The 16,489-nt window shown below is 51.5% G+C and overlaps 1 protein-coding gene across 1 annotated transcript in view; it reads right to left on the reverse strand.

The window, feature by feature from the left end:
* The window catches only part of LOC144602552 (uncharacterized), a 34,982-nt gene extending 18,783 nt beyond the window's left edge, over positions 1-16,199 (reverse strand). The window contains exons 1-3 of the mRNA XM_078415682.1: positions 16,133-16,199; positions 15,857-15,958; positions 13,372-14,709 (exon numbers count right to left, since the gene is read on the reverse strand). Coding sequence (XP_078271808.1) covers positions 13,372-14,704 — 1,333 coding nt within the window. The 5' untranslated portion in view covers positions 14,705-14,709; positions 15,857-15,958; positions 16,133-16,199. The remainder of the gene's footprint in view (positions 1-13,371; positions 14,710-15,856; positions 15,959-16,132) is intronic.
* Positions 16,200-16,489: the final 290 nt, after the last annotated feature.

Below are 16,489 nucleotides of genomic sequence, written 5' to 3' on the forward strand. Positions count from 1 at the left end.
AAGAGAGGAGGAGAGGTGTGGCCAAGATACAACTCATTCTTGATTCTCATGTATCATGTACACTGTAAATGGCTCGATTGCAACCATGTATTGTCTTTCCACTGACTGGATAGCACGCAACAAAAGCCTTTCACTGTACCTCGGTACACGTGACAATAAATGAAACTGGATGTTTCCACTAGTAGGAGTGTCTAGGACCAGAGGGCACAGCCTCAGAATAAAAGAACGTACCTTTAGAAAGGAGACGAGGAGAAATTTATTTAACAACTCCCAATGGATTCAGACTTGACGTACGGGGTTCATGATCACTCCTCTTGGTCGAAAGGTTGGTTTGCAAAGTTTCTTTCTTACCCTGCCCACTCCCTGGTACTTTGGATCCTCAGTTAATTAGAAGCCAATTTTAGTTTAGTTTTTAATGCTCAGGAAACAGCGTGGAAATAGGCCCTTCAGTAGGCCGCAGGCTGGGTCAGGGGTCGATCAGGCCCCAGGCTGGGTCAGGGGTCGATCAGGCCCCAGGTTGGGTCAAGGGTCACTTGGCCCTGGGCTGGGTCAGGGGTCGATAAGCCCCGAGGCTGGGTCAGGGGTCGATAAGCCCCGAGGCTGGGTCAGGGGTCACAGTGCCCCAGGGTGAGTCAGGGGTCACTGGGCCCCAGGCTGGATTGGGGTCCACTGGGCCCCAGCCTGAGTCAGGAGTCACGAGGCCCCAGTCTAGATCAGGGGTCGATCAGGCCCCAGGTTGGGTCAGGCCCTCCAGTGGGGAAGGAGTGCAGGGACCCGAGCCTGCGCACTGTAAACGTTAGCTTATGTATGCCGTTGGTTCCAAGATGGCGCCCAAACCAGGCGACTATTTGCGTGCTAGCCACAGAAGTGGATCTGCAATCACGCATTCCAATTGCTCCACTCTTTCAAATCTCCACTCCTACAGCAACATCTCTTACTTTACGTTCAGACTATCTTTAGTCGCACTTTACCTGGCACTCAACGTTATTCACTTGATCCTGTACCTGCACACTGTGGACGGCCCGGTTGCAATCATGTATAGTCTTTCCGCTGACTGGTTAGCGCGCAACAAAAGCTTTTCACCCTACCTCGGTGCACGTGACAATAAACTAAACTGAACTGAACGTCTCTGGAGAGAAGGAATAGGTGACATTTTAGGTCGAGAGCCTTCTTCAGTAACTCAGCGGGACAGACAGCGCCCATGGAGAGAAGGAATGGGTGACGTCTCACATGACAATAAGCTAACCTCAAAACTCAAAGAAAACGCCTCAGACTTCAGAAAACCTCCTGCTCACAGCAATCCTTTTAATATTTATCACAGGCAATAATAAACATAATTACATTTAATTTAAAAAACTTTATACAAATCCAGTTTCAATACCAAGATGTTACAACAAAGCTGATATTTGCTTTATAATTAGGCAATTAAACCACGAACGTAAGGTCCATTTCTGGACGTCTTCCAACCTTATGTTGTTGGGGTGTAGAGATAGTGAGCAGACACGACTGTTTACTGTGACAATGTTACACAAGAATTGCGAACCAACACTATTATCCCTGTGATAGTAGTGTGTGTGTGTGTGTCACATAGGGATTATGAAGACACTACTGTCGCCATGGCAATAGTGTTACACAATAGTGAACACACTATTGGCCCTGGGACAGTTGTGTGTGTGTTTCATGTGGGGATAGTGAACCGACACTACTGTCCCTGTGATATTAGTGTGTGTAACTTGGAGATCGTGAACAGACACTATTGTCCCTGTGATAATAGTGTTTGTCATGTCGGGATAGTGAGCAGACACGACTGTCACTGCGGCAAGTGTGACACAATAGTGAACGGACACTAGTGACCCAGTGACGTCGGGAGAGTGAACAGGCACTACGGTCATATCATAGTGGGGTACCACAAGGTTCGGTGCTGGGACCCCAGCTATTTACGATATACATTAATGACTTAGACGAAGGGATTAAAAGTACTATTAGCAAATTTGCAGATGATACTAAGCTGGGGGGTAGTGTGAATTGTGAGGAAGATGCAATAAGGCTGCAGGGTGACTTGGACAGGTTGTGTGAGTGGGCGGATACATGGCAGATGCAGTTTAATGTAGATAAGTGTGAGGTTATTCACTTTGGAAGTAAGAATAGAAAGGCAGATTATTATCTGAATGGTGTCAAGTTAGGAGGAGGGGGAGTTCAACGAGATCTGGGTGTCCTAGTGCATCAGTCAATGAAAGGAAGCATGCAGGTACAGCAGGCAGTGAAGAAAGCCAATGGAATGTTGGCCTTCATAACAAGAGGAGTTGAGTATAGGAGCAAAGAGGTCCTTCTACAGTTGTACCGGGCCCTGGTGAGACCGCACCTGGAGTACTGTGTGCAGTTTTGGTCTCCAAATTTGAGGAAGGATATTCTTGCTATGGAGGGCGTGCAGCGTAGGTTCACTAGGTTAATTCCCGGAATGGCGGGACTGTCGTATGTTGAAAGGCTGGAGCGATTGGGCTTGTATACACTGGAATTTAGAAGGATGAGGGGGGATCTTATTGAAACATATAAGATAATTAGGGGATTGGACACATTAGAGGCAGGAAACATGTTCCCAATGTTGGGGGAGTCCAGAACAAGGGGCCACAGTTTAAGAATACGGGGTAGGCCATTTAGAACGGAGATGAGGAAGAACTTTTTCAGTCAGAGAGTGGTGAAGGTGTGGAATTCTCTGCCTCAGAAGGCAGTGGAGGCCAGTTCGTTGGATGCTTTCAAGAGAGCTGGATAGAGCTCTTAAGGATAGGGGAGTGAGGGGGTATGGGGAGAAGGCAGGAACGGGGTACTGATTGAGAGTGATCAGCCATGATCGCATTGAATGGCGGTGCTGGCTCGAAGGGCTGAATGGCCTACTCCTGCACCTATTGTCTATTGTCTATTATCATCGTTACACGGGCATGGTGAGCAGGCGTTACTGTGGAGGGTAGCGTTACTGCCGTCTATGCTGGTTCTTGGGTTGAGAGGGGAGTTGCTGTCTGCCTTGCTGGGGCATTTCAAGGGGCATGTAAGCTGCCCCGACTGCTGAGACAACACAGACCAGGAGGGGGAAAGCTTTTCAGACGTCCTTCCCGAAAGAATGAGCGCGCGAGTGTGTCGAAGAGTCATGCAGCATGCAAACAGGCCCTTGGGCCCATCGAGTCCACACTGTCAAACACCCAGCTACATCAACCCCATTTTATTACGTTTAATGTGGAGATGCAGCGCGGAAACAGGCCCTTCGGCCCCCCGAGCCCTTGCCGACCAGCGATCCACACACATCAACGCCATCCTACACACACTAGGGACAATTTACATTTATACCCAGCCAGTTAGCCTACAAACCTGTACGTTTTGGGAATGTGGGTGGAAACCGGAGCACCCGGAGAAAACCGTGCAGCCCTGCACTGTAGTGTAGTCATGCAACACAGAAACAGGTGCCTCAGCCCATCGAGTCTATGCCATCAAAGAGCCAGTTAACATTAACCCCATTTTAATCTCTCCACATTCCCAACCACTCCCCCTCACACACACACTAGGGGGCAATTCACAGCGACCGAATAACCTGCAAACCCACACCTCTTAGGGACGTGGGAGGCAATGGCAGCACCCAGAGTAAACCCACGTGGTCACAGAATGTACAAACTCCACACACAGACACACAGCACCAGAGGTCAGGATCAAACTTGGGCCTCTGACGCTGTGAGGCTGCAGCACTACCCAGGGCTTCACTAGCAGAGAAGTCCAGAACAAGGGGTCACAGTTTAAGGATAAGGGGGAAGTCTTTTAGGACCGAGATGAGAACGTTTTTTTTCACACAGAGAGTGGTGAATCTGTGGAATTCTCTGCCACAGAAGGTAGTTGAGGCCAGTTCATTGGCTATATTTAAGAGGGAGTTAGATGTGGCCCTTGTAGCTAAAGGGATCAGGGGGTATGGAGAGAAGGCAGGTACATGTTACTGAGTTGGATGATCAGCCACGATCATATTGAATGGCGGTGCGTACAGGCTCGAAGGGCCGAATGGCCTACTCCTGCACCTATTTTCTATGTTTCTACCCGCTGCACCATTCCTCTGATGTGGAGAGGATGTTTCCACTAGTGGGAGAGTCTAGGACCAGAGGGCACAGCCTCAGAATTAAAGGACGTTCGTTTAGGAAGGAGATGAGGAGGAATTTCTTTAGACAGAGGGTGGTGAATCTGTGGAATTATTTGCCACAGAAGGCTGTGGAGGCCAAGTCAGTGGGTATTTTTAAGGCAGAGATAGATAGATTCCTGATTAGTGCGGGTGTCAGGGGTTATGGGGGGGGGGGAAGGCAGGAGAATGGGGTTGGGAGGGAGAGATAGATCAGCCATGATTGAATGGCAGAGTGGACGTGATGGGCCGAATGGCCTAATTTTACTCCCATCATTTATGACCTTATGTTACCCATGTTTATGGTCCAGGGTGGAAATGTCTAAGACTCTATAGAGGGCATAGCATTGTGGTGAGAGGGCCACAGTTTAGAGATGCACAGTGCAAGTTTGCTTTTTAACACAGAGGGTGGTGGGTGCTTGGAATGAAAGATGAGGAGGAATTTCTTTAATCAGAGGGCAGTGAATCTGTGGAATTCATTGCCACAGAAGGCTGTGGAGGCCGAGTCAGGGGGCATTTTGAATTTTTAAGGCAGAGATAGATTCTTGATTAGGACGGGTTGTCAGGGGTTATGGGGAGAAGGCAGGAGATTGGGGTTAGGAGGGAGAGATAGATCAGCCATGATTGAATGGCGGAGTAGACTTGATGGGCCGAATGGCCCAATTCTGCTGCTATCACAGTCTCCCAGCACAGTGCAGGGATCTATTGCACTGCGTCGAGAATGTTAGCACTTGTGCGGGACAGAAAGTGGTGGCGCAGCGGTAGAGTTGCTGCCTCACAGCTCCACAGACCAGAGTTCAATCCTGACTACGGGTGCTGTCTGTACAGAGTTTGTACGTTCCCCCGTGACTGCGTGGGTTTCTCCGGGTGCTCCGGTTTCCTCACATCCAAAAGGACGTACTGGGTTTGTAGGTTAATTGGCTTTGGTAAAATTGTAAAGTGCTAGTGTACGGGGTGACCGCTGGTCGATGCGGTACTCAGCGGACTGAAGGGCCTGTTTCCGCGCTGTATCTCTAAAGTCGAAAGCTTAAATAGTTGGCATTCACTATCGCTAACAATCCTCGGAGGTGCAATTAGACAGCAGTTACAATCAGCAGTGCGCGAGATTCCACTTCTATCTGTTCCAGAGTCCATTGGTTACTCAATTCTTCTGTAAGCTGAAGATGGACACAAAATGCTGGAGTAACTCAGCGGGACAGGCAGCATCTCTGGATAGAAGGAATGGGTGACGTTCAGGGTCGAGACCCTTCTTCAGACTGAGAGTCCAGGGAGAGAGAGGTACAGAGATAAGGGTGAGAACGAGACATCTGAGGGTCTGGAGATCAAGGAAAATGTAGAATAGATCATTGTTAACTTCTGTAAGCTGCCTTTCCAATCTTGCTCCACAAAGATCCCCTAAGTACCTGTCAAATTGGGTTGCCTCTCTCTCTTCCACTGATCCAAGCCACCATTTTCCTTTAGGCAGAAACAAGGAACTGCAAATGGTGGTTTATACCAAAGATAGACAAAGAACTGGAGTAACTCAGCTCTTCCGAGAGAACCTCCGAGAGAAGAATGGGTGACATTTTGGGTCCTTCCCGGCCCAAAACCTCACCCACTCTCCTGAAGAAGGGTCCCGACCCAAAACATCACCCATCCATTTTCTCCAGAGGTGCTGCCTGACTGGCTGAGTTACTCCAGCACTTTGTGCCCATCTTCAGTTTAAACCGGCATCTGCAGTTCCTTCCCACACAGACCAAATAGCTTGTCTAGCGGAGCAAACTGCCGGACCAAATAACTGGTCCAAATAACTCATCTGACAATAGACAATAAGTGCAGGAGGAGGCCATTCAGCCCTTCGAGTCAGCAACGCCATTCACTGTGACCGTGGCTGATCATTCTCAATCAGTACCCCGTTCCTGCCTTCTCCCCATATCCCTTGACTCTGCTATCTTCAAGAGCTCTATCTAGCTCTCTCTTGAAAGCATCCAGAGAATCGGCCTCCACTGCCTTCTGAGGCAGAGAATTTCACAGATTTACAACTCGCTGAGCGAAAAGGTTTTTCCTCTTCTCAGTCCTAAATGTCCTGGCACAAACCCTTCTGTCCTTTTAGTGTTGGGCTTCACAAATACACCATTATTACATTGTGTATTATTCATATTTACATCTTTATCCACAGCTGCATAATATAAATGTACATGTCCATCAATATCCAATTTAAAAACTCACACATACATTGACAGTAACTCTGTAGAAACAAGGAACTGCAGATACTGGTTTATACCAAAGAAAGACACAAAGTGCTGGAGTAACTCAGCGGGTCATGCAGCATCTCTGGAGAACATGGATAGGTGACGTTTCAGGTCTGGACCCTTCTTGAGAAGAACGGGTGACATTTTGGGTTGGGGCCCTTCGTCAGAAGAAGGGTCCAGACCCAAAACGTCACCCATTCTTCTCAAGAAGGGTCCCCACCCGAAACGACACCCATCCATTTTCTCCAGAGATGCTGCCTGACCCGCTGAGTTACTCCAGCACTTTGTGTCTACCTTTAACACTAACCCTGTGCTTGCTCTGTTAGTCTACACATATAATACACACACAAAACCCGGTTACTAGGAATGAGGAGGCAGGTAAACGTTGACATAGGAAGGGCCGAACACCGGAAGAGAAAATAAAACTGAGCAGACGAACAAAAAGGGTCAGGAGTGGACAAACTATTACAAACTTCATCAAAAGGCAGCAAAGTAATCAACTATGCGGATCGCACACAGTCTGGGAGTTTAGTTTAGTTGAGAGATACAGCGCGGAAACAGGCCCTTTTGCCCACTGAGTCCGTGTCGACCAGCGATCCCCGCACATGAACTACCCGAGGGACAGTTTTATATTTATACAAAGCCAATTAACCTACAAACCTGCACGTCTTCGGATTTTAGATTTTTTAGATTTAGATTTAGAGATACAGCGCGGAAACAGTCCCTTCGACCCGCGCCGCCCAGCGATCCCCGCGCACTAACACTATCCTACACCCACTAGGGACAATTTTTTAAAAACATTTGCCCAGCCAATTAACCCACATACCTGTACGTCTTTGGAGTGTGGGAGGAAACCGAAGATCTCGGAGAAAACCCACGCAGGTCACGGGGAGAACGTACAAACTCCGTACAGACGGCACCCGTAGTCGGGATGGAACCCGGGTCTCCGGCGCTGTGAGGCAGCAACTCTACCGTTGCGCCACCGTGCCGTAATGATTGCAGGTGCTGGAAGCAGCGGGTCAGGCAGCATCTTTAGTTTTCAGGCAGCAACTTTAGTTTAAACTCAGAAGCAGTAAAGGATCAATGTCAATCTCCACTCAGGGGATGGGCTGGGCCGAGTTCCAGGTCTCAGTGCTTCAGAAAGGTTGTTGAAACGGAGGCGAAAGTGCAACGATAACCAGGGGGAATTGCAGCAACAGGGAACCATTGATTCTTTATTGTGTCGAAGTAGGGAACGTGCCGACAGAGGAGGTAGTTGAGGCGGGTACTATCGCAACGTTTAAGAAATATATGCACAGGCGTGGACAGCACAGGTTTGGAGGGATATGGGCCAAACGCAGGCAGCTGGGATTAGTGTACATGGGGCATGCTGGTCAGCATGGGCAGGTTGGGCTGAAGGGCCTGCTTCCACGCTGTAAGGCTCTCGTTCTCTGCGAAAGACTGAATGGAGATAGACACAAAATGCTGGAGTAACTCAGCGGGTCAGGCAGCATCGCTGGAGAGAAGTTTCGGGTCGAGACCCTTCTTCAGCTAAAGGTGGCTCATGCAAATGGATTGGATTCTTGCTATTGAGGGCGTGCAGCGTAGGTTTACTAGGTTAATTCCCGGAATGGCGGGACTGTCATATGTTGAAAGACTGGAGCGACTAGGCTTGTATACACTGGAATTTAGAAGGTTGAGAGGAGATCTTATCGAAACGTATAAGATTATTAAGGGGTTGGACACGTTAGAGGCAGGAAACATGTTCCCAATGTTGGGGGAGTCCAGAACAAGGGGCCACAGTTTAAGAATAAGGGGTAGGCCATTTAGAACTGAGATGAGGAAAAACTTTTTCAGTCAGAGAGTTGTGAATCTGTGGAATTCTCTGCCTCAGAAGGCAGTGGAGGCCAATACTCTGAATGCATTCAAGAGAGAGCTAGATAGAGCTCTTGAGGATAGCGAAGTCAGGGGGTATGGAGAGAAGGCAGGAACGGGGTACTGATTGAGAATGATCAGCCATGATCACATTGAATAGCGGTGCTGGCTCGAAGGACCGAATGGCCTCCTCCTGCACCTATTGTCTATTGGATGCCTTCAAGAGCCCAAGATCATGAGTGGAAGAGAAAGGAAATGCTGAGAGACCTGTTTCTTTGTTGCATATAAGTAATTCTATTTAACAATATAAATATAGATGCACACATATACACAATCACTTGTACATATCTGCACAATAATGCTTAATAGGTTAAAAAAAAATGTCCCACGGCATGTTCTAAAGACAAACTATCAACCCATTAAGAATTGCAAAATTCTAAACCTTGTGCTCGAAATTCCTCTTCCGGTCAATTTTTCCACAATTCAGAGGAGAAACTGGCCATAAAACGTGATCCATTACATCCTCTTCGAAAGGACCATCTAGGTTAGTTTATAGATGCGGCATGGAAACAGGCCCTTCGGCCCACCGAGTCCGTGCCGACCAGCTATCCCCTCAAACTAACACTGTCCTACACACAGCAGGGACTATTTTACATTTCTACCAAGCCAATTAGCTTACAAACTGGCACGTCTTTGGAGTGTGGGCGGAAACCACAGATCTCACAGGGAGGACGTACAAACTCCGTGCAGACAGCACCCGCAGTCGGGATGGAACCTGGGGTCTCTGACGCTGTGAGGCAGCAACTCTACCGCTGTGCCAAAGTGCCGCCCCTTCTTCAGACTCAGTAACACGGCAGGTGGGGCAGCGTCTCTGGAGAACATGGATAATTTGCGTTTTGGGGTGAGGGGGTGAACTGGAAGCAAGAAAAGACCAGGGTAAATTGGGGCCGGCATCCAATGACCTCAGGCAGGGAGGTTCCCTGATAGAACTTGGACCTGATAACATTCTGACAAAGGGTCCCGACTCAAAACCCGACTACCTTTCTGCAGAGATGCTGCCTGACCCGCTGAGTTATTCCGGCGTTTTGTGTGCCTAGGTTCCCCGATAAGGCGACTGTTGTCCCGGGACTGGGACGATCCCAAGTGGGAGACATGTGTTGTGAGCTGTGGAGCTGGTTAAACGACTTTGAATGGAGGGAGGCGGAATGTTTCTATGATAGCGAAAATATCTCACAAAGTCCCAGGCTTGGGATCATTTGGCAACTGATGCAAGCACCAGGCGGGAGGGTACTGGGTGGAATTTAGAAGGATGAGGGGGGATCTTATTGAAACATATAAGATAATTAGGGGATTGGGACACATTAGAGGCAGGAAACATGTTCCCAATGTTGGGGGAGTCCAGAACAAGGGGCCACAGTTTAAGAATAAGGGGTAGGCCATTTAGAACGGAGATGAGGAAGAACTTTTTCAGTCAGAGAGTGGTGAAGGTGTGGAATTCTTTGCCTCAGAAGGCAGTGGAGGCCAGTTCGTTGGATGCTTTCAAGAGAGAGCTGGATAGAGCTCTTAAGGATAGCGGAGTGAGGGGGTATGGGGAGAAGGCAGGAACGGGGTACTGATTGAGAGTGATCAGCCATGATCGCATTGAATGGCGGTGCTGGCTCGAAGGGCTGAATGGCCTCCTCCTGCACCTATTGTCTATTGTCTATTGTGAGGCTCAAATTCTCAACCCAACCCTCCGCGGTGTTCTGTTCCAATGGGCAGTGGTTGAGCCGTGCGGAGTTTGTACCTTCTCCCCGTGAACGTGCGGGTTTTCTCCCACACTCCAAAAGACGTACAGGTTTGTAGGTACGAATGTAAAATTGTCCCCAACGTGTGTGCGTAGGGTAGTGTCCGTGTGATCGCTGGTCGGCGTGGACTCGTTGGGCTGAAGGGCCCGTTTCCGCGCTGTGTCTCTGAGCTACAAGAAACCCCCGGCTGTTCTCACCACCCGCCGTGTCCTGTCCACTTGCCACTCAGGCCCACTGGCTCGTTGCCCCCCCAATGAGGTAAAACCGTTGCCTACTCGACATTCCCGAGGCCTAGGTCTGTGTGCTAGTCATTCCAGCCTCCCCACTAGTGGTACCTGCCCGGTCCAAGTAGAATGGAGATGAGGAGGAATTTCTTTAGCCAGAGGGTGGTGAATCTGCGGGATTCATTGCCACAGTAGGCGGTGGAGATGAGGAGGAATTTCTTTAGCCAGAGGGTGGTGAATCTGCGGGATTCATTGCCACAGTAGGCGGTGGAGGCCATTAATGGGTACTTTAAAGCGGAGATTAACAAGCTCTTGATTAGTGCGGGCATCATAGGTTATGGGGAGAAGGCAGGAGAATGGGGTTGGGAGGGAGAGATAGATCAGCCATGATTGGATGGCTTGAGTAGACTTGATGGGCCGAATGGCCTAATTCTGCTCCAATCACATGACAAAAGCTTACGTTTAAAGTAAATAGAAGGAGTTTTAGAGGATCAGAGGGGAAGTATAGTCTTTCCACTGACTGGATGGATAGCACGCAGCGAAAAACCTTTTCACTGTACATGACAATAAACCAAACCAGTTTAGTTGCATTTATTGTCCCGTGTACCGAGGTACAGTGAAAAGCTTTTGTTGCGTGCTATCCAGTCAACAAAGACTATACATGATTACAATCGAGCCGCCCACAGTGTACAGACACATGACACATGATAAAGGGAATAACGTGAATAATGTTTAGTGCAAGGAATAGTCCAGTAAAGTCCAATCAAAGGTAGAGGAGGTGGTGGAATCAGACACAAACACTCTGTTGAATGGACATTTCGACTGACTAATAGTCAAGATGGGAAGGGTATGGGCCTAATGGGCCCAGGGCAGCACAATGACGCAGCCATAGAGCTACTGTCTGAAAGCGCCAGGTTCGATCCTGACTACCGCTGCTGTCCGTACGGAGTTTGTACGTTCTCCCCGTGGCTTTTCACCGAGATCTTGGGTTTCCTCCCACACTCCAAAGACGTACAAGATTTGTAGGCTAATTGGCTTGGTATAAAATGTAGTGTGTGCCAATGTGCGGGAATGGCTGGTCGGTGCAGACTCGGTGAGCCGAAGGGCCTGTTTTTCCGCCGTACCTCGAAACTAATGCCGGCAAATGCGATGGGCAAAAAGGCGAATGGCATAGGCATGTTGGGCCGAAGGGCCTATTTCTCTGCTGTACGATGCTCGTCGTCGTTGTCGTGGCTATCCCCCCCGAGCTCGAGCATGATGGTCTACGTTTCGCTGTTTTTATGAACTCTCAGGTGGCTTGTGAGTCCAATCCTGGCTTTGAAAGCTCCAGCATTCAGGGCAGGTAAATGCAGATGTCAGATCGGGCTTTGGTCGTTGCTGCCCCTCGTTCCGTTTACTTCTCTTTTCTTCTAATTCTGCGCGTCTGTTGGCTTCGAAGGTGGCTGTTCCCTTTTGGATGATGTTTCCTGTCCTTGGCATTGGTTTCCCAATTGTCAATGTCCATTTCACATTTCTTCGTGCTCGACAACGTCACCGATGGACGCCAGTGGGGATCAGTCCCCAGTATTCCCGTTGACCAGTGTCACAGAGGCAGCAGTGGGGAGGGAGGGAGGGAGGGAGGGAGGGAGGGAGGGAGGGAGGGAGGGGTGGAGGGGTGGAGGGGTGGGTGACTGCACTTCACTGAAGTGGTGGTACTTGGAAGTTCCTGACGCTGAGGAGGATTTGGAAGAGCAATCAATGAAACCATAGCAGGAACGCCCTTCACTCTGAATGTACAACAGACTTTGAATAGTGCTGGATTAACTCAGCGGGTCAGGCAGCGTTGGAGAATGTGGATAGTCAACGTTTTGGGTCGGGACCCTTCTTCAAACTGATCCCAGAATGTATCCTAAAGGATTAGACTGAGGGAATATTCTACTAAGCCAATTCTACCAATTGTAATATTCAATGTTATGTCTTCCATTAGTTACGGCCAGGATTGAGGGTGGTGTGAAAGGCCCTTCATCTCTCTCTCTCTCCCCCCTCCTCGGTCCCAGCCTACCTCTCTCTCTCCCCCAACGCCCCTCACTCCCACCTCCTCCCTCCCTCCCTCCATCAGTTGACCTCGATTGAGGGAGGGGAGGAATGCCACCACCTCTCTCTCTCCCCTAACTCCTGTCCCACCTCCTCCCTCCATTAGTTGAAGCCTGGGGTTGGGGGAGGTTGGAATGGCCCTACCTCTCTCTCCCTCCCCCTCGGTCCAAGCCTACCCCTCTCTTTCTCCCAAACCCCCCCCCCCCACCTCCGGTCCCATCTCCTCCCTCCCTCCCTCCGTTAAGGAAGATAGGAGATGCCTCTTCCTCTCTCTCTCTCCTTCTCACCTCCTCCCTGCCTCAGTGGAGGCCCGGAGTGAGGTAGGATGGAATGGCTCTCTCCAACCTCTCTCTCCTGTCCCACCTCCCCCTCCTCGTTCCCTCAGTTGAAGGAGGTCGGAAACGCCTCTACCTCTCCCGCTCTCTCTCCCTCCCTCGATCCCACCTCCCTCTCTTGACCGAGATCAAGGGAGAGTGGAAACGCCTCTACCTCTCTCTCTCTCTCCCTTCCTCCTGTCCTACCTCCCCCCCTTGCTCCATCAGTGGAGGTCAGGAATGAGATGGGTTGGAATGGCTTTCTCCAATCTCTCTCCCGGTCTCTCCAATCTCTCTCTGTCTCTCTCTCCAATCTCTCTCTCTCTCCAATCTCTCTCTCTCTCCAATCTCTCTCTCTCTCTCTCCAATCTCTCACTCTCCAATCTCTCTCTGTCCAATCTCTCTCCAATCTCTCTCTCTCCAATCTCTCTCTGTCCAATCTCTCTCTATCTCTGTCTCTCCAATCTCTCTCTCTCCAATCTCTCTCTGTCCAATCTCTCTCTATCTCTGTCTCCACAATTTCTCTCTCTCCAATCTCTCTCTCTCCAATCTCTCTCCAATCTCTCTCTGTCTCTCCAATCTCTCTCTCCCCCCCCCCCCACCCCTTCACTCCTGGCCCACTCCTCTCCCTCCCCCCCCCACCCCTTCACTCCTGGCCCACTACTCTCACTCCCCCCCCCCCCCACCCCTTCACTCCTGGCCCACTCCCCTCCCTCCCTCCCCCCCCCTGTCAGTTGAGGCCTCCGTTGAGAGTAGTGGCGCGCTGTAGTTTCTCGCAGGCGGCGCGGTGCCTGAGGAAGCTGTCCCTCCACATGAACTTCTTGGCACAGACGTGGCACTCGAAGGGCTTGTGGCCGGTGTGGATCTTCATGTGCTCCACCAGGTGGTGCTTCATCTTGAACTTCTTGTTGCAGAGGGTGCAGGCAAAGGGCCGCAGGTTGAGGTGCATGTTGACGTGCCGGTCCCGCTGGCTGCGGTGGGTGAAGCTCTTGCCGCAGTGGCAGGCGAAGTCCTTGCAGCCGCCGCCCGCCGGCACGGCCGAGCCGGCCGCCCCGTGCCGCGGCTCCTGGGGCCCCCCGCCGGGCAGGAGGAGGAGGGAGGGGGCCGGGGCGAAGCAGTGGGGTCCCTCCTCGGCCGCGTCGTAGGGGAAGTCCACGGTGGAGCCGCAGAAGTCGGCCGGCTCGGCCTCGCCCGGGGCCAGGTTGGGGGGGCCGGGAGGGAGGGGACGGGGCTGGGGCTTGGCCAGGGTGCACACGCCGCTGATGCTGAGCGAGCAGGGGTCCGAGGGGCGGCAACCCCCAGCGCTCTTGACAAAATGGTGGTCGTCCTCCTCGCAGGTCAGCACCAGGTCATCGTCTTCCTCCTCCTCGTCCTCCTCCTCCTCTCCCTCCTCCTCCTCCTCTCCCTCCACCTTCTCCTCCTTCACCAGGACCCAGCCCTGGTGCCGGGGCTGCCTTGCCGATGGCCCGCTGACCCCCCGCGCCCCCTGGTTGCTGGTCACCTTCTGCTCCGGGTCGACCTCCTCGTCCTCCAGCAGCTCGTCCTCCAGCATCTCCTCGCCCTGGTCCGGCTTGGCCGAGACGGACGCGGGGACCTCCTTGCAGGGGCTGAAGTAGTTGCTGCTGCTGGGCGACTGGCTGTCGGCGGCCGCGCGGCCGTGGTTATGGGGGCCGGGGCCCGGGGCAGGAGGGGGCTCCCTGTCCCGCAGCAGCTCGGTGCACCTGTCCACCACGTGCCACATCTGCAGGAAGCTGCCCACCGTCAGGTAGCTGACGATGTCGGCCGGCACCACCGCCAGGCGGCCCGCGTAGCACGAGGCCAGGATGCTCTCGAAGGCCCGCGCGTCCATCGCTCCCGGCAGCACCAGGCGGCTGGCGTTGCGGAACAGCACCTGGTCGTGGAAGTAGGGCGAGGAGGCGGCCAGCACCGCCCGGTGGGCCTGGAACACCTTGCCCTGCACCTGCACAGAGATGTCGCAGAACTTGCCCTCCAGCCGCTGCTGGTTCAGGTTCTCCAGCAGGGTGCTGCTGAAGTTGGGGAAGTCCACGTACAGCACCTTGCCGTCTGCCTCCATGGCTCCTGGGGGGGGGGGGAGAGGGGGAGAGAGAGAGAGAGAGAGAGAGAGAGAGAACACAGGGGAGAGAATCAACACAGGGGAACAGTGCAGGGAGATACACCGTACACACCCTCCACGGCCGCCCCAACCCAGTCGTACTCCCCACACTAAAATGGTCCAAAGATTCATGATCCAATGTTCCAGTGGTCAATGTCTCCATGGTCAATGGCCAATGTTCCAATGGTCAATGCATAATGGCACATTTGGTCCAATGGTGCAATGGTCGATGGTGCAATGGTCGATGGTGCAATGGTCGATGGTGCAATGGTCGATGGTGCAATGGTCGATGGTGCAATGGTCGATGGTGCAATGGTGTAATGGTCAATGGTGCAATGGTCGATGGTGCAATGGTGCAATGGTCAATGGTGCAATGGTTGATGGTGAATGGTCGATGGTGAATGGTCGATGGTGCAATGGTTGATGGTCCAATGGTGCAATGGTCAATAGGTCAATGGTGTAATGGTCAATGGTGCAATGGTCAATGGTGTAATGGTCGATGGTGCAATGGTCAGTGGTGCAATGGTGCAATGGTCAGTGGTGCAATGGTCAATGGTGCAATGGTGCAATGGTCGATGGTGCAATGGCCGATGGTGCAATGGTGTAATGGTCAATGGTGCAATGGTCAATGGTGCAATGGTCGATGGTGCAATGGTCGATGGTGCAATGGTCAATGGTGTAATGGTCAATGGTGCAATGGTCAATGGTGTAATGGTCAATGGTGCAATGGTCGGTGGTGCAATGGTCAGTGGTGCAATGGTCAATGGTGTAATGGTCAATGGTGCAATGGTCAATGGTGCAATGGTCAATGGTGCAATGGTCAATGGTGCAATGGTCAGTGGTGCAATGGTCAATGGTGCAATGGTCGATGGTGCAATGGTGCAATGGTGTAATGGTCAATGGTGCAATGGTCAATGGTGTAATGGTCAATGGTGCAATGGTGCAATGGTGCAATGGTCGATGGTGCAATGGTCGATGGTCAATGGTGCACCGAAGGGCCAGTTTACGCGCTGAATCTCTAAAACTAAACTAATATGGGTGGGTAAGGTGTGAACACGACAGATCAAAGCAGATGCTGATAAAGGAAATGTAGAATGGTTCATTGATAACAACCTGCTGGTGGAGACTGGCCAGGAAATCTCGTGCCGCCAACTGTCGTCGGTCAAGGGAAGTCCATCTCCGTCCTCCCAGGCTTGGCCACTTGCTCACAGGTCACTGAAGGGGAAGGTAGACACAAAGAGCTGGAGTAACTCAGTGGGACGGGCAGCATCCCTGGAGAGAAGGAGCGGGTGACGTTTCGGGTCGAGACCCTTCTTTAGACTGGTTAGGGATGAGGGAAACGAGGTAGCAGCTAGAGAGAGGGGGCGACCTTCTTCAAAGTAGACATACCTTGAGAAGATTTCGTAATGGAGCAGACGAAATGTGTAGGAAGGAACCGCGGATGCTGGTTTAAACCCAAGATGGACGCAAAAGGCTGGAGTAACTCAGCGGGTCAGGCAGCGTCACTGAAGGGGGGGTGGAAGCAAGAGGGAGATCGTTATCGTCGATGTGGAGAGGATGTTTCCACAAGTGGGGAGAGTCTAGGACCAGGGGTCACTGCCTCAGAATTAAAGGACGTTCTTTTAGGAAGGAGATGAGGAGGAATTTCTTTGGTCAGTGGATGGAGATTCTTTGCCACAGACGGCTGTGGAGGCCAAGTCAGTGGATATTTTTAAAGCAGAGATAGGTATCCATACAGACCCATCA

Source organism: Rhinoraja longicauda, chromosome 19 (genome assembly GCF_053455715.1).
Source record: "Rhinoraja longicauda isolate Sanriku21f chromosome 19, sRhiLon1.1, whole genome shotgun sequence".
NCBI lineage: Eukaryota > Metazoa > Chordata > Chondrichthyes > Rajiformes > Arhynchobatidae > Rhinoraja > Rhinoraja longicauda.